The sequence below is a fragment of the Dendrobium catenatum genome, unplaced genomic scaffold (assembly GCF_001605985.2).
Source record: "Dendrobium catenatum unplaced genomic scaffold, ASM160598v2 fragScaff_scaffold_1408, whole genome shotgun sequence".
Taxonomy (NCBI): domain Eukaryota; kingdom Viridiplantae; phylum Streptophyta; class Magnoliopsida; order Asparagales; family Orchidaceae; genus Dendrobium; species Dendrobium catenatum.
This window is the reverse complement of record NW_021319870.1, coordinates 818237-836423: the sequence shown is the minus strand read 5'-3', so window position 1 is coordinate 836423 and position 18187 is coordinate 818237. Positions and strand designations below refer to the sequence as shown.

Genomic DNA, 18187 nt, shown 5'->3' with positions numbered 1-18187 from the left:
TTTTTTTTCTTAGTTGTATGTATGAATGCTTCGTAAATTTCACTTCATGTTTGAATATTTTTCTTAGAACATAACTACAAAGCAAACTTTATATTCTTTAAAAAATAAATTATAATTAGAAAAAAAACGTATATCTTAAACTATAAATTATAAAGTCTTCTCTAGGCTTTGCTCCAGGTTTCTTTTTCATGGCAAGATTAATGATAGAAAACTCCATTTGATTTCATGGAATGCCACTGCCACGCCTACCAGATTGGGGGGGATTGGTATTCCTTCTGTTGATGCTCTTATCTTTGCCAACCACTGTGCTTTTATTTGGAGATTCTTTACTACGGAAAATTGGGCTATGGCTTGGTTTAGAAATAAATACATTTCACCTTGGAAACCTCTTATTTCTGCATCTTCGAAATTCTGGAGAAAGGTACATGAAACTGCTGTCACTATTAAAGGGAATATTTCTTTTACACCTTCTAGAAATTGCAATTTATCTATGGATTGGGATCATTGGTGCATTGGTAAAGCTCTTGTAGATATTATGCCTTCTTTCAAATTTGAAAAACCTTTCGTGCAATGCTACAATGACTTATATGGCTGGAATTTACCACCTCACACCCCGACTTTGCTGATTTCTGAGATTATGAATGTGCATTTTTCTGAACAAATGATTGTTTCTTGGAATGGCTCTATTAATCCTACCCTCTCAACTTTTTAAAACAAATTTTTTGGTGCTTTTGAGGAGGTTATGTGGCACAAATTTATTTGGCATAAGAAAAAATCACTTCGTTTTTCTTTTTATGCCTGGATGGCTATGCTGGGTAAATTAAAAACTGCTGATCATCTGATTCTGAGAGGGATTGACGCTTTAGCTGCTTGCTCCTTTTGCTGTGATGGTAGTGACTGCCATTCCCATATCTTTTTTAGTTGTGACTACTCCTACACTGTTATTACCTCCCTCTTACCTCCTCTGGGAGCCTTTCTCTTAAGTCCAAATCTGATGCAAATTTTTCAATGGTTTGATGAATCTGTGGATTACTGTTGCTGGGAGAAAAACTTCTTCTATTTCACCATTTGTTGCACTATTTATTACCTTTGGCGTGAAAGAAATTCTAGGAGGTTTGAGAATGTTTGGAAAAGCCCCTCCCAACTGTTCTACATTATTCGTAATGCTATCATTGCCAAAGTTAAACACTTGAAGAGATTTGATGAGCTTAAAAGAAGATTATGTTTTCTTTGTTAATTCTGTTTTGACTGCACCTGTTTTGTCCAACTACTCGGTGGCGTCTAGTATCTGGAGGTTGCAGTGGCTGGTGTATTCCCTTATGGTTTTACCTTATATTCTGTTTTACTGCTGTGAAAGGTTGGTTATGGACCGTTACTTCAGAATGCTGTTTTGCTTTTTTCGGGTGACTGGTGTCACATTCTGTCTCAATTTGCTGCGCAATTTGCTGCTGAGGCTGAATCTGGATGTTGCTACAAGTTTTTTGGTGGTACCTGTATTTTTGTTCATTCTACAGGATGCCTGGACTGATATTTTTGCAAGGACGATGATGAATGCTGGTTTTTTTCAGCTACCCCTTGGACAGCCGTTATGGCAACCAGGGGTTTGTGTCCTGCCCCGACCCTCCCGAGTTCAGATCTTACAAGATATCGGCATGACAGCCTGAGTCCTATTGGCTTTTCAGCCATTTTTGTTCTTTATTATTGCAGTTTTGTAATTTTCATTTTAGAACTCCTTAACTTCTTTTTAGTTAGGGAGTTATAGTTTTGGTTCTTACTTTTCTTGTAACCTTTTTATATTAATGAATGGGCAATGCCCCAAAATTTCCCCAAAAAAAAAAACTATAAAAATTAAAAAAGCAGATAAATAATTTTTTTAATAATCAACTCTTAACTACAATAATAAGGATTATGTAAAATGACGTGAATTTAAATAAAAAACTGCAAGAATTATAGCTGATCCTAAAGAAAATACATCATTATAAAAAGCAAACGCATATATATTGTAAGAGTATTTCTTATCATTAAAATACTAAAACAATCATTATAAGAATCAGAAAAGAAATGTTAATCATATTTTTCAAAGAATCGTAGAAACAAAATCAAAGTTATATAATTTCATGAACATCTCATAATTCTATAAAGCTCATATGAAATCAATATGCATGATAATAAATTATAGGAAGTAATTTTCAACATACTCATTAGAAGGCGTTAGTGTGAAGGCTGGTGAACTCTGGAATTAAAGCTTGTCCCAAAATCTTCATTTGTATCGATAAGTACAAATTCTTTAAGAATTCTCACCGGCACCCAAAAATTATAAAAAAGAATTGTGTTTGAAAAATACTACAATCAAAATACTATGGTGAAGACAGATTATGGTTTGGAGTAAAAATGAATCCAAAAAAAATTGACAAAGTCAAAATATGGGTTATTATAATCTAGCCATCTTAAAAAAATGTCATCCCCGACATTTCCCTTAAGGATTCGGGCATAAACTTGATATAAATCAAATCCGTCTAATCAAAACTCAAAACAAATCAAAAGCCATAAAAAATCATATAGTGATGTAGTTCATTCTCACATGCCATTCAATTATGTGTGCAAACTAATGCACCTTAATCTACCCAATATATACATCTCTCAATCAATTCATACAGCTCTAATAACAATCAATTCTTCCAACAACTATGTTTTAATACCCCTAGAATTTAATTTAGAAAAATTATTCTTTTAATCTTTTAATAAACAACAACTATAGCTATATAATATCATTTATCAATAATAAATAACAAAACAAATTCTATAATTTAAAATATCAATGTACATAATATATGCATTCAACCCAGAAAATCATATACAATATTCGTGATCTACATAATTATATCACAACTACTCTGTCTTGAATACAAAAAAAATAACTAAAGAAAACAAAACATGAAGAATCATGACCAACCTCACACTCATACTCCCCTGCCCTGATCTTAAACCATTTAACCATATATAATGAGCTAAAAAGCCTAGCAAGTTATCAAAACTTATTACATAATTTAAAGCACAATAAATAAGCAATAAGTATATCAACAGGCAATTCATAGCAATTACATTCATATGATCATTTAATCAGTACATAAATAATAAAATTCACATGCACTAGTAGTAGAATCTATAAATAATAAAATATTACGGTATGAAAGCTAGTAATGAAAGAAATCAGTACGAGTATCAAAACTATAAAGTAATTATCATATATGTAATACCAATTAATACATAAATAATATAAAATATCAAATCAAAATATTCGTAAAGATTGTCTAAATCATATCAATATAATAAAATCATATAAGAATGTACACATATTATTCAGGCATTCTATATCACGTGCTCAGTATATCACATGCTTAATATTAGTACAGTGAATCAGTAGTTTCAAATAATATCTGTATTTAATCAGTAATAATAACAATACAGTGGCAAGAGCAGTAGAATAATATAATAATAATAGATCCATGGATTACTACTAAATTTATATAATAATAAGAATAATGTCTCAAAATATATATTTCAATAGTCACACTAAAAAAGAAAGAACTCCTGGCTATCACATTATTTTTTAGTGTTAGTATCAGTGTTATTAAACTGTTGACTCAATAAATAGAGTCGTATATATATATATATATATATAGTTTGTTTTAAAGTTTAATTAGAAGATAATTCTAAATTATTTTTAAAATTTAGATATCGAGATTTGCCTGTTACAAGCCAACATGATAGGACCTGCATAGTATGTGCGTCTTATCGAGTTGGGTTGTGACATATAGAGTATATTTTTTTGCTACGACTAATCCTCCACTGCACCACTAGGTGGAGAGCCCACATTATCAGGTTATACCATTTGGATTAACAAATGATAATGCAACATATCAAATTCTTATAAATAAAGTATTTAGGAATCTTATTGGTGCACAATTCAAGTGTATATTGATGATATGTTGGTAAACAAATTTTAAGTAGTCATGCCATCTTTCTGATAAAGTAATGTTTTTCACCCCTCTAATATTATAATATGTGTTTAATCCTATTGTATGTGACTTCAAATCACATTAGGCAAATATTTAGGATTTATGATCACTTATTGAGGAATTGAAGCAACCAAACAATAATAGTTTCGCAACTATCATCGTCCAACTGCCATCGACTAACTACGTTTTGTCAATTGTTGTCACTCAACCACCAATGTCATTAACTTTATTGCTTGCTATCACCATAAAAAAAAATAATGACAATGCAATGCACATTGAGGACACAAACTTCGACGCCCACCACTTTGTCACCCACTATTGCCACCAACTTAGTGTGCATCATCACCTATAAGATCAATGCAAACTATTGCCACAAATGCTAACACTTATTGACTTTGTCACATGTCGTCACCAACTACATCAATATTAGGATTTATACTGAGCTTTGTTGTCTCTATTTCTCCTAAAATGAGAGTGATTGAACATACCACAAAAATCCCTCGAAACAACTCTAATACTGTAAGGCTCTTCCAACAACTACCATGAAATCTATCCTCCATACCTCATGCATACTAATAGAATCATTGTAATTGGGTATGACCCTTTAGTCTTTTCCTCTTTTTTGGGTATTCCACATAAAACTTTGATATCTCTTACAATATTCTTCAATATATGCTAAATCTTTTTACAAAGCTTAAATGTTAAACACTCTTTCTACTATCATAATATTTTTTAGCATGCAATAGTTATAGTGTCTAAATCATATCAAAACATATACATGAAAAAGAATATTTCATTTTTAAATAATTAATTTAGCATTGGTTATATTTTTTATATGATTTGTATAGTTCCCCCAATTGTGGTTAAAACTGTCACTAGGAAAAATTTTCGATAAAGGATATTCAAACTCAAATTTTGTTATGATGGATTTTATTTCATTGGATTTATTTGAAGATGAGAATTATATAAGATTTGATTGATTTGTATATTTTATCTTATTTCAAAGCAAATTAAATAAGAAGAAATGTCGTCTTTATTAAATTTAAATTAGCTTACCCTTACCCAAATTTTTTTTTTCTATGTACCTCTTATTTTATTTATATTTGGTGATTGATTTATATTCCTCACTCATGAAAAATATAATACTAATTCACAATGTAAACTGAACAAACAATCTAAGAATGGCAAGAACAAAATCTAAAGCCACAACAAAAGAAGCGAATTGGAATATGATGTATGTACATTTGGTGGAGCTTCCCCTCTCCCTTTTAAACATAAAACATAAATTCTCATCATCATAATAGTTCAATAAGAGCTCATAATAACCATTAAATTTAAGGAAAATGAGAGACTTTCTCTTAACAATAATTTGATCATGAAAAATTCTAAATATGAACTTGATGGCAACTAAGAGAATATCAGAAGTCTCCAGTCTTTTTGACTCACAAAAGCCATTCTTACTCAGAATATATATAAAGTATAGCAGAGAAACCAAGTCCCTACCCCTCCAACAGAACACCAGTAGATAGATTAAGTGATTTTTGTTTCCTGTTATATTATGTTTTCACTTCTCTAGTCTAGTCTGTGCGGATATCTCTTCAGAACTACTTGATGATGAGGGATTGCGGCCATAGTCACTAGTCTGTCCACTGTACTCTTGGCTCAAATCATTGCTGTTAAATACAGCCTTTCTGAAACGCCTCATCTTAGAGGCGTAGGAGCCTGATTCATGCTCTGAACTAGAAGTAAACTGCATGCTTTGCCCAGGCTTCACGCCCTCAGTCAAGTCCTCAAGAGATGAGTCACCTTCCAGTGCTCTTACAATCTGCACAAAGAAATGCATTAACAAGTTTGATAAATGGCAAGAGCTTTCCTTTACAAAAATTATGGAATGATGAAATTAAGTTCGGGAAATATGAGTTATTCTGAAGAAATTGGGGTTTGGGTGACTATGAAGAAAAACTAACATGTGGAAAAGATAATGAGCTATGTACTGATATTTGAAAATGAAAAGGATCACAGGTAAGAGAAGTAAGAGTCTTTAGTATGGAAACTTTTGAGAAATGGTTCTAAGGCTTCGTTTGGACTACTTTTTTATTGCTTCTTAAAGTAGCTTTTTAGTATAAAAAATAAAAATTTTGTACTAAAAAAATGCTTTAAGAAGCAGAAAGAAAGCTGTTCCAAACGAAGCCTAAAACTAATTCAACTACCCATAACGAAAAAGATAGTAGATTATTCTGTACCTGGCTCATCTTTGGACGCATTTTAGCAGAATGGCGAACACTAGTAGCAGCGCATGTTACCATCCGCGCCATCTCCATTTTGCTGTAATTTCCCTCCAGTCTTGGATCAACCAGCACCTCCAGCTCCTCATAGTTTTCATCAGTTAATGCCTGTGTCAATAGAGGCCTTGCCTGATAGCAATAGACATGTATTAGACATACAATTTTATATGATCGATATCTTCATCAAAAGTTATATCTTGAATAGCCTTCAAACAATGACTTGCCCAATCAACCAAGCTATCCTCCATAGGATTGCTGTGAACTGGCCTCTTTCCTGTTATAAGCTCCAGAAGCATCACACCGAATGAGAAGACATCAGACTTCTCAGAAAGCTTGCCACTTGATGCATATTCAGGAGCTAGATACCTGAAATATGATTACAGTAGTTTCATAAGGAACTCATTCTCATGGCCAGACTGGCTATCAATTAAGCTCACCCAAACGTTCCCATGACACGAGTGGAGATGTGGGTGTAGTTGTCTGAAGATAGCTTAGCCAGTCCGAAGTCCGCAACCTGTTTTAATCAATTTCAAACACTTAATTATACATCAAATCATGAAGGCAGCATGTACAGATTTGCCTCACATACCTTCGCCTCAAATCTATAATCCAGTAAAATATTTGAAGCTTTGATGTCTCGATGGATGATGCGAGGATGACCTTCATTTAATGTCACAGAGAGAAAAAGAAAATGTGAATAGTTAAAATAATAATCAAGAAAGAAGCATTGTGGACATCAGTTACTCACAATCTTCATGCAAGTAGGCAAGGCCTTTAGCTGATCCTAAAGCAATTCTCATTCTGGTAGGCCAATCCATTGTTGGTTGGTCCTTTCCTGCAACAACAACCAGGAGCTTCATTTTCAATAATTCTTTTGAGTGCATTTAAGCAACCATAAATATCCTGGAAAAGTCCATTTCAATATGAAACATGTTTGGAAATCTCTGAAATCTTATCAAACACGGAGAGCCTAAAAAGGAACAAAAGAAGAATTGAAGATAAATGCACAAGAAAGCACAAAAAGTTTATATACAATTGATAGCTATGCCATGTTATTGATCATAGAAAATTACAACACATACGGAGGCCAATCAGGACGCACCACATCATCCAATGCACTGTGCATTGGGTGATGTGGCGCTTTCAGATTACAATCCGGATGCATCCGGATTGTATAATTTTTTGAAAAAAAGTTGGCTCCACAACTCAAGAAGAATACAGTTGCAATCAAGATTTATTCATATATGTGATGTTTTAATCGTGCACAATTGTCTTAAATCAGAAAGCTTACCATGAAGGTGGAACTCAAGAGTCTTGTTAGGAACAAACTCATATACAAGCAACCGTTGAGACCCAACAATGCAGTAACCAACGAGGGAGACCAAGTGGCGATGATGAACTCTGCTAATGATCTCAACCTCTGCCTGGAACTCTCTCTCACCTTGCCCACTTCCTGCCTTAAGCTGTTTCACTGCAACCTCTTGTCCATTTGGTAATATTCCTTTGTGCACATAGCCAAAACCACCCTGTCCTAATATGTTTTCCTCAGAGAACCCATTTGTAGCTGCTGCCAACTCTTCATAGCTGAATGAGCTCTTAACGAAACCAATTGGAGGACCATTTGGTTCTGAGTAACCAACGCTGTTTTCGTTGTTGATGGCTGCGGGACTATGAGGTGGATTCCAAGCCTTGCCTGGAGGTGGTGGGAGCTTGGCCCCAATGTTGTAGTAATTATTGCCTGCCAGTCCGGATTTAGTAAATCTCGAGGGTTAAATTCTGAAACTGTTTGAGAGGGATAAATTATTTGGCTATTTGTTTCAATATTTAAAACTTGTGAAAAGTGAAATTGTTCAGGCTCATTATAATTAAAATATGTTGATTAGTGTTGGATTAAGAAATTTTTGTGAGTTAATAGAGTTCATTGATGAATAATGGGCATTAAAATTGACCAAGAGTTTCAATATATGGAGCCTGTCTTTCTATGAATATTCTCTAACCATCCTGCTTAAATAATGAATTCCTGAATGAAATTTAGTTAAAAAAGCAATATAGAAACCTTTGACCCCCGGATCAGGATAATAGTTTATAGAATTAGGAGTCTTCTTCTTCTTCGCCACCTTTTCCTTTTTTTTCCTGCAGCAAACACATGCTACAACGCCGATAATCAGAAAGAACAGTGCGATGCCTGCAGCAATCCCAGCTACCATTGGAAGATTGACATGAGAGCCTCCGGATGACTTTTTTGAATCAACATTGTAATCATTTGTTGACGGTGAAGAATGGGGAGGAGCCTCTGCTGCGCGTTTTGGCGGTGGAGGTGGCAGGAAAACATCGGCGGAAGGAGGTGGTTTGAAGGATGAAGGCGGTGTTGGAGAGGGCGGTAAGGGTGGAGGTATGGTTGTTGGTGGAGGAGGAGAGCCTTTGGAAGATGAGGGCGGTGTTGGGGAGGTCGGTAAGGGTGGAGGTAAGGTGGGTGATGGGGGAGGAGACTCATTAGGTGATAATGGTGGCGGAGAGTAAAATATTGGAGCCGGTGAAGATGGAGCGGGAGGCGGCGGAGACGAATATTGAGGCGAATCTGGAGGTGGCGGAGATGAATATTGAGGCGGAGGAGTTGAATTTGGAGGAGGCGGAGATGAAGCTGGAAGAGGCGGAGATGAAGCGGGAGGAGGCGGAGGGAAATGCAGGGGTGGCGGAGATGATGGAGGCGGTGACGTTGGAGGCGGGGATGATGGAGGCGGTGAAGATGGAGGCGGTGAAGATGGCGGTGGTGATGATGATGGCGGTGGTGATGATGGTGGCAGTGCCGACGCAGGAGGAGGAGGAGGAGGAGGAGGAGTTGAAGCTTCGGGTGATGGAGGAGACGTCGAGTTCTTGGAAGGCGAATCGGAGTCCGGCGGCGGAGCAGTCGCAGGCGAGGATGCCATGTCTAAAACTGCTCCTTTTGGCCGGTAATCCTTCTGGATAGAACAAAATTAACAAATTTCAATCAAAGATAAAAAGGGGAGATTAAGGAGGAGTCGGTATGATTCATTAGAACAGGGAGCTAGATCAATATCCAAAGATTATCAAAAAGTATACACAAACCTTCTTTTTCTATTGCATTTAAATGTTTGTTCTGAAAATAAGAGGAGAGAGATTAGAAGGGAAGGAGAAGAGCTGAGGATGAAACATTAAGCTTTGGCTTTGGCCCTTCTCCAACAAGCAAGAGCGCCCTGTTCTCTGGAATGCTATGAACCTGGTTTTGCTATTATTGATGGGAGGAACAGAACGGGAGAGAGAGAGAAGAAAGAAAGAAAAAGGAACCCACTTAGTTTGTCGGGGATGAACGACCGTTGGCTTCGGAGGCTAACGGCCGTGCGGATTAACCGCTTAACATCTTGGGGTTATTTGGGACTCTGCGTTGGTGATTCCCCGTGCAAATCAGCCAGCTCGATCTAACCTGTCAAAATGCCAACAGCCTTCGATTCATGGTGAATTATTGTGTCCGGTCACCGGATGTCCGGTCATCCAATCCGGTGACGCCACGTCACCCAAATATACTGAGTTCCAATGCACTTTGGTGACATGGCGACACTGGATTGGTGTCCGAACGAACCCGAACACCGGACACAATAATTTGCCTCGATTCATGGGGTTAATTTGCAAACTACAATTTGCATGGCAAAATTTGTCTTTACTAATTTATTATCATTTTTGCAACCGGTACTTTGGGACCCCCATTGAAGGGGCGACTACCACTCGAGGGAATTGAACTTGAGATGGGAGGTTCCCAATAGAGCACGCCCACCAACTGAGCTAAGCATTTGTGGGTTAAATTGCCCCTCCTATATCTCAGATGAATGTTCCAACATTAAAGTACCACATTTAAGTTACTAGAAAGTGGTCAAATCTGACCATTTCATAAAATGTATGGTTGAAGATCATCGAAATTGAAATCATTCTGATTAAGCAATAACAAGTGTATTTTCATTTTAAATTTTGAGTTACATCTATGTTGAAAAGTAAAGAAATAATCAAATTTATTAAAAAAAATCTAAAATTTGCTTAATCATAAGGTTAATATTTGCATTGATGATCTTCAGTAGTACACAATAAACATATATATTAGGACATTGACTCTTCTATATATAGACCCGAGAAATCACCGATAGTGATGAAGATGAAAATGTTGCATTGAAACTTTGTCTCAGAAATTTCTATTTTCGAAAAAGAAGCTTTTTATTTTTTATTTTTTTTCATTGACAAAATGTCATAATAGATAATAAAATAATATCTTGATTTTTCTAATCATTAAAGTATCTGCTGCTTCTTCTTGATCCAAAGAGCAAAATCAAAGAAACTCGAGAGTATTTCACAAGCTTCTCACTTTGTTGCTGAGGTGCTGCGAAGTTGAGCTCAGTTCGTTTGCGATGAAGGAGGGCGATCTGCTTCCCACGTCAGCCACAGCGCTCGCCGGAGGCAAGCTTTCTACTGCTGCGGCGGAAGCGATGCTCTTTGGCCGAGGCCGCTGCAAGTTTTGGGCCCTCGCTGCCATCAGCCTCCTGGCCTTCTGGTCCATGCTTGCCAGCACCGTTACCCTCAAGTGGACCGCCGGAAACCTTAAAGGAATCTCCGAAGAGCTTGATTCTCTTTCCCAGGACGATCTCGACATCCTGGTTTCTAATGCAACTCGGTTTACGCTTTATCCGTTTCCCTCGCTCGATATCTATGTTGATCTGTCTCTAAATCGACGGTTTGGTTCGCAGGAACTGGAGGAAAGGGAGATGGTGGTGAGGCATATGTGGGACGTGTACACGCACAGCCGACGGATCCGATTTCCGCGCTTTTGGCAGGAGGCATTCGAGGCCGCATACGAGGACCTCGCCAGCGACGAGGCGGAGGTGCGGGACTCTGCAGTGACAGAAATAGCCCGGATGTCCATGAAGATGATAGTTTTGGAGCCGACGCCTGGCAAAGCCAAGGTAATTGTTTGTTTTGGCGCATCCTCTGTTGTTTATGCCTTTTTTTGTTATTGAATTGGGGATTTGGTGTTGCGATATTTTTTTTCTGTTCAAAGGGAATAAAAAAGACTTAGCGTATAGATAAGCTCTCTTCGAGCGATTGACAGCTCCCAGAACAAGAAAAAAGGAAAATTAATTGAAGAAAAGGTGAAATTAGCTATGCATTCATGTATGTCTACGTCCCCTGTCGTGGTAGTCGGTGGAATAAGGAATCGCAAGACAAAAACAACAGCAGTAGCACAACAGAGGAGCGAAAGCTTTTAGAGCACAAACTGTGATAATATGTAATGTAATGTAATCCTTTTCTTCTTACAGCAGCTATATGCATCTGTTAGACCGGTCTGACCAGTCCATAAGGTGTGGACGAAACAGGCGGAGGCTTTTCCCCTCCTGTACGTAGGAGCGGACCGCCCAGGTTAGACGGAGGTTTTTTTGGAAGGATTTTTTGAGGGAGTTAGGAGGGAAATTTGAATGTAGGGACTGTTCAGAGATTTACTTTTGAATTGTATGCATTAAATAGTTGTTTTTTCTAAGTTTATGACATCTTGAATTTTGCTGAAATTTCAGATATCTTAGGTTTAGGTTACTTTGGACTCTAGCGACGTCTGGAGAATCTGGAGAGATCGATCCTCTCAAATTGAGGTTCACTTGTAGTTTTGTTTGTTTTTCTTCCATTAGTTGATTATTCTCAATAAAGTGAGCTGTTTTTCTTTGATTTTTGTTGTCTCTCTCCTCCCCTTCCCTCTTTCTCTTCTAAGAAGAGCTCAAGACATCGACAAAGTTCCAACATTTGGTATCAGAACCACGGTGGCGGTGATCTCGAAGGAGGAAGGTGTTCTTGAGGTGTTCAAGTTGTCGGTAACCTGCAGAAGCTAATCAGTGCGGAGGTTCCACAATCGGCAAGGCAGAGCAGACGGGCTCATTGTTGTGGCCTTCGACGTTCGCGTGAATGGGGCAAAGACCGATCTTGCAAGCGACCGCGGGGGTGGCTGCAGGTGAGGCCGCTGGATCGGTCTGGCCGGGCGGCGGAAGACCGCGCGGGTGGAAACCGCACGGGGTGCTTGCGGGAGCGCGGAGGTGCGTCCGTGGAGTCCGGGAGGCCGAAGGTGCCTGGCGCTTGCGAACACGCGTGGTAGGCTATTCGAAAGGAGGCGACACTGGCAAGGAGGCTTGCCGCTGATTAAGTTTATTCTTAAACAATGTGTATGCTTGCATGAAAAGGACCATGGGACTTTGTGGAAGCATCAGGATTGGAGAACTGGCCTTCTAGAAGTAGACGTTCAAGAAGGCTTTCTGTGTCATTTAAATGTACGATGGCTAACTATGAATATGGTTTCTTATGGAATTTTTATCAGGATGGAAAGATTGGTTCGTCCTGGTTGTTGATTACAGAAGGGAGCTAAAGAGAGCATTGTGTGGTTTAGAGGCGGAGAGAGAGCCTCTTTTTCTTGAATTGAATCAAGGTGGAGAATTACAGGAGCTTGTTGAAGCATCAAGAACCTTGGGGAGGCAAGATTGTCGAGAACTTGTAATTGGACGATCTAGCTGGTCTCTAAGAGTAAAGCCACTCATCCACATGAGCATCCTCATGTCTGCAATATTTAACTTAATATTATGTTTCTCTTTTAATGGCCAACATTTTGCACCATAAAGCATTGCAGTCTCACCACCATCTTATAAAATTTTTCCTTTAGTTTGAAGGGGACTTTTCTATCACACAACAAGCCTAATGCATTCCTCTACTTTAACCATCCAACTGGAATTCTGCTAATAATATCACCAGTTATCTAAAATGTGTACTCTTATTAATGTGTACTCTTATTAATGACTTGATCGCCCAAAGTCACAAACCCTAAACTAGATCTATTACTACTAAAAATTACATTCCATCTATTTTGTTTTAGATCTACCTCCATAATTCAAGTTTACCTTCAACTCCCTCTCTAGTCTTATCAACAAGAAGAATATCATCAGCAAAAAGCATACACCAGGGTACAACCTTTTCCAAATGTTTCGCAGCCACACATCAATCTAGAATGTGAATTGAAGCACTCCGCAATGCGTCTCACTCGCAGCTTGCTTGCTTGAGTCGCCTTGTTCGCAGCTTCTCCCTTGCACAATTCAATCTTCAGGGTTTATAACGGGAAGACGAGCAAGCATGTAAAAAGTAATTTTACCTAGATGCTTATAAAGAAGCGAAGCTCTCCAGATTTTGGCTAATTTAAACGACAAATTTAACCCAGGGCCAAAATTGGGCAATTTTTAATAGTTGAGGGATACAATTGGGACAATATGAAACTCTATGACTAATTTGAGCATTTATCAATAGTTGGGGAACTATTTCAAGCTTTTACTCCATTTATATGTTGTATCTTGGTGTATGATTTTTGCTGATGATATTTTTCTTATTGATAAGACTAGAGAGAGAGTTGAAGGTAAACTTGAATTATGCAGGTCAACCTTAGAGTCTTAAAGCTTTCGTTTAAGTAGATCTAAAACTGAATATATTGAGTATAATTTTAGTGATAATAGTTCTTGTGGGGGGGATTGTGACTTTGGGTGATCAAATCATTAATAAGAGTACACGTTTTATATATATTAGTCTATTGTTTAGAGTGATGGTGAAATAGATAGGGATATTATTAGTAGAATTCAAGTTGGATAGTTGAAGTGGAGGAATGCATCGGGATTGTTGTGTGATAGAAAGGGCCCCCTCAAACTTAAGGGAAAATTTTATAAAATGGTGGTTAGACCTATAATGTTTTATGGTGCATAATGTTGGCTATTAAAAGAGAAGCATAATATTAAGTCAAGTGTTGCAAATATGAGGATGCTCAGATGGATGAGTGGCTTTACTCTTAGAGACAAAATTCAAAATTAAGCATATACGTGAAAAGATTGGAGTAGCTCCAGTAGAAGATAAGATTAGAGAGAGTCGCTTTAGATGGTTTGTTCACTTAAAATGGAGGCCTTCCGATGACTCGGTTAGGAAAGTATATGTATTAGATTTGACTTATGTTAAGAAAGGTAGAGGTAGACCTAAAAAAACTTGGTTATAAAATTTTAGAAATGGCCTTTCTTTTTTAGATTTAAATGAGAATGTAACTTTTAACAAGGCATAATGGAGAAAGAAATTCATGTAACTAATCCAACATAGTGGAATAAAGACATGATGTTGTTGTTGTTGTTGTATTTATTCTATCATAGTGACTCTCAACCCAAATATATATTATATATAGCTTCGTTAACAGAATCCCACCTCAGTAATCCACTTGTGCCGGCATAACAGAATCCACTTTGGTCGCCCACTAGTTCTGGCATAACAACACATCATATCATCTCACATTTCTTTCACCATTTTACACAATTTTTGATGCATTTCATGCCTTAACGGTAGGCAATAGAAATACTACTGAGAAAAAATATATAATTTTCAAACATAACAAAATTACCCAAGATTGTGTAAACCATTATTATAAGACATTAATCGTACTACGGTACTATTTTTAAGAGTATGGATTTTTTTATATTTAATAAAACCCATAAAAAATCCAAAACACATGGCTGAAAATGTTCAGAAAATATTCAAAATATTTGTAATCACGAGCTCTATAACATATAAAAAATTATGTGATATAAAGTTATTCTCATTTTTCGATAATGAAAATATAAATTTTATCAAATAAATCCTAAAAACATCGAATTATTGAAGACTGAGATTGACAAATCGACACTTACCTTGAGGGGAACAATTTTCCCAACTAGCCCGATGGCTAAAAATGGCTCGAAGCAGCTCAAAATCCTTCATTTCTTCTCCAAAACCTCACATTCTCTCTCCTCATGTCGGCTGCATGTGATCAAATGCAATGGAATAGTGCTTTTAAAATATATTTAATGTGTTGTTAATAGCCTAGCGCTGTGGCGCTACAATCCGAGAGCTGTCGCACTAGTTTAAAACTCAAATTTCAGAGCCGTGAGCACTGCAATGTACTATTTTTCGCTTGGTATTGTAACAACACTGAGGCGCTCAAATAGTAATATTTCTCATATTTTGGCAAAATTCACACCAAACACTTGAGACTCATTCTAGAACATATAAAAAATCATTTTCATGCATAAAACACTCTCAAAGACATGCAAATGGGTTCAGTCAAAATTTCAAAGATTTATCTTTTTCTAATCGGTTCAAATGGCTGAATTGGACTCTGATACTGGAGAGTGGAGATCTCACACTTAGAATTCTATTTCATTTCCCTTTGACATTAAACCAATTCTCGTGAATGGGCTTACTTCAAAAGGAAGTTGTCTTGTATCCATGAGGACACTAAGGTTTCGTCTGGGACAGACTTCTCACTAGTTTGCTTTTCAGATCTCAACCAAAATCTCTTTTTAGTGATATCTTTTTTTATTTCAAAAAGTTTCTATGATAGTTTTAAAACTGTACTTTCTGTACATCAATTTTATAAAGCACTAAGAAAGTCGTCCCAAATGAAACCTAAGAGATCCCCTTGAAAAGGACTTTTTGCATTTAGAATGGGCATCTCAATGCAGAAGCCTTATTTGATGATGATTGTGTTAGTACATTGATGGAAGAAAATTCATATATGGATACTACATATTTATTGGAGCTAATTTGGTCAAATGGTAAAATAAAAATCAAACTGTCGTAGCTAGATGTAGCGTAAAGGGAGATTTTGCAGCCACGACACAATCTACTTGTTAGATGATGTGGGTCAAAACACTTAAACGGAATTAGATTTTTCAGCTTTATAACTTATGGTATATTACATGTATAAAAGTTGTTCAAAAATGATCTGTAGATAATATATTTAGCACTGTAAAAAATACTTCAAAAATGCATGAAAAAAATAAGAATTCATAATGCCCCCAAATAATTGGGATAAGGCTAATGATGATGATTTGTAATTATCTATATTGCTAATAATCTAATATTTCATAAAAAAACCAAAACCAAATATATTAAGATTGATTGTCATTTCAGTTGGGATGCTATGCTATCAAAGAAGATTGATACTCTTGATAGAAAACATTTGAAGATCTTTCTTATAAATTTTTGGAAAACAGTAAAACTTCTCCGCAAGAATCTACACAAAACCACGAAAACAGTAGATAATTTGTATTATTTGATGAAATAGAAATAGAAAATACCAAGATACACTTGATCCTCTATTCGAGAGGATGATCTATCTCTCACAAATCTCTAGACGCCGCTTGAGCCCAAAAACCTTAGGGATCTCAAATTTCTGCCAAATTCAAGATGTACTAACCCTAGGAAAACAAACTATTTAATGCATAAAATCCAAAAGAAAATCCCTAAATAGTCCCTATATTCAAATTTCCCTCATAACTCCCCCAAAAATCCTTCCTAACTCGCTCCGTTGGCTTTGGCAGCTCGGTCGCGCGTACAGGAGAGGTTGAACGCTTCTGCCTATGTTCTGCCTGACCCGATCCCGTATGGACCGGCTGGATTGGTCCAGTGGACCTATCTAACATACTCCTCATTTCCGACTCAAATGATCTTGTAGATATATTCACCATACCTTGGAGTCTTCTTCAGTATCCAAGAATATGCAACAAATAGGAGTTAACTAATATATGCTCTAATTTAAGGGGTATTATTAGCATTATATTTTTTTATCTTAAAAATGTCTTGTTATGGTTAGCCAACTCTGTTTAGTTGGTGGTCCTTCCAAATATTATATTCTCTCACTTATTATAATTTATAAATTAAGAGGCACTCCTCTAAGTAAACGCAATCTAATCTTTTTTTTTTTTTCTCAACAATAATAATAGATAACATATCACGTTCTCATACCTCATCACAAGCATGTATAAATAAATAAACTTAAATAAATAACAAAACTATGAAAAAGAAAATTGCATTTCTGAGTTTGCAGCTTCTTTTTCCGCAGAATTCAGCAGCAGAGATTAGTCACGCTGGTCGAGATGGCATTACAAAGCCAAACTCTTCATCATCTGCGTAGATCAATATATATATGTAGAGGCATTCAGAGTTCTCTCTTCTTATATTGAACCTACCGTGCTCAGGATTGTTGAAAAGGCTACTGGTATGCCAATGTTTTGTTTTTCATTTTTCTTTTGTAATTTAGCGCCGTTGCTTGTTTCTGTTCTTCATGCGTAGATGAAATCAAGCAATATTTTAGTTATTAATGTGCTACTAGTTAGCCAACCTGAAATTTAGATAAGTTAATCTGTCATGCTCTTTGCAACTTCTCTTTTGCATACTCTGATTTTATGTGCAGAAATATCCCAGTTAAAATTTTCTAACTTTAAGCATTTCCTTAATGGTTCTATTTTTTCACATGAGCTTCCTGTGTGTTGCCTGCTTTAATGTGTTGAACACTGGTTGCATAATACAAAAAGTGTACTTCATCACTGCAGAAGAGTAGATAGCCTATGATGGTGTTTTTGATATGACCATATATTGTGATTTAGGTTTTGTTTGGGACATTTTTTTACTACTTTATGAAGTAAAAATTTATTTGAACTAAAAAATTTTGTACTATAAAATTGTTTTAAAAAGCAGTAAGAAAGCTATTCCAAATGAAATCTTAAGATCTGATTGGAACGACTTCTGTATGTAAAATTAGTTTTAAAAATTATTGTGAATATTATAAATTTCCTCTCTAAAAGAAATTAGTTTTTTTTTTACACCACTTCAACATATTTGATTGTGAAAAAGTTCATCACATTTTTCCTTGGCCTTCAGTATTTGTGTTACATGACCTGACATTGTTTTTGTTGTCAACAAGCTCTCATAGTTCACTTCAACCCATCATTGGTTTGTCATTAAACTGGTTATTATGATACTTATGTAAATTGATGGATCATGCTCTTG

At 36.4% G+C, this 18187-nt stretch overlaps 2 protein-coding genes across 8 annotated transcripts; one reads left to right on the top strand and one right to left on the bottom strand.

The window, feature by feature from the left end:
- Positions 1-5583: 5583 nt before the first annotated feature.
- On the bottom strand, positions 5584-8511 carry LOC110114067 (putative proline-rich receptor-like protein kinase PERK6). The gene is made up of 8 exons (XM_028699889.1): positions 8361-8511; positions 7596-8042; positions 7053-7139; positions 6894-6964; positions 6742-6818; positions 6529-6670; positions 6263-6433; positions 5584-5844 (listed from the first exon to the last, which is right to left on the bottom strand). Exons 1-8 carry the CDS (start codon positions 8509-8511, stop codon positions 5584-5586), a joined length of 1407 nt encoding a protein of 468 aa, XP_028555722.1.
- A 2097-nt stretch (positions 8512-10608) lies between these two features.
- On the top strand, positions 10609-17616 carry LOC110114073. 7 transcript variants are annotated; one of them, XR_003702614.1, is made up of 5 exons: positions 10609-10962; positions 11053-11268; positions 11364-11722; positions 11884-11949; positions 12069-12405. XR_003702614.1 is itself a non-coding variant. In XM_020846828.2 (3 exons), the coding sequence occupies exons 1-3, from the start codon at positions 10717-10719 to the stop codon at positions 11379-11381; spliced, it is 480 nt and encodes a 159-aa protein (XP_020702487.1). In that variant the 5' UTR covers positions 10609-10716; the 3' UTR covers positions 11382-12405. The 7 variants fall into 7 exon arrangements, 2 of the variants coding, with proteins under 2 accessions (XP_020702487.1, XP_020702486.1); XR_003702613.1 differs by having other exon boundaries at positions 11364-11780; XR_003702611.1 differs by having other exon boundaries at positions 11884-12405.
- Positions 17617-18187: the final 571 nt, after the last annotated feature.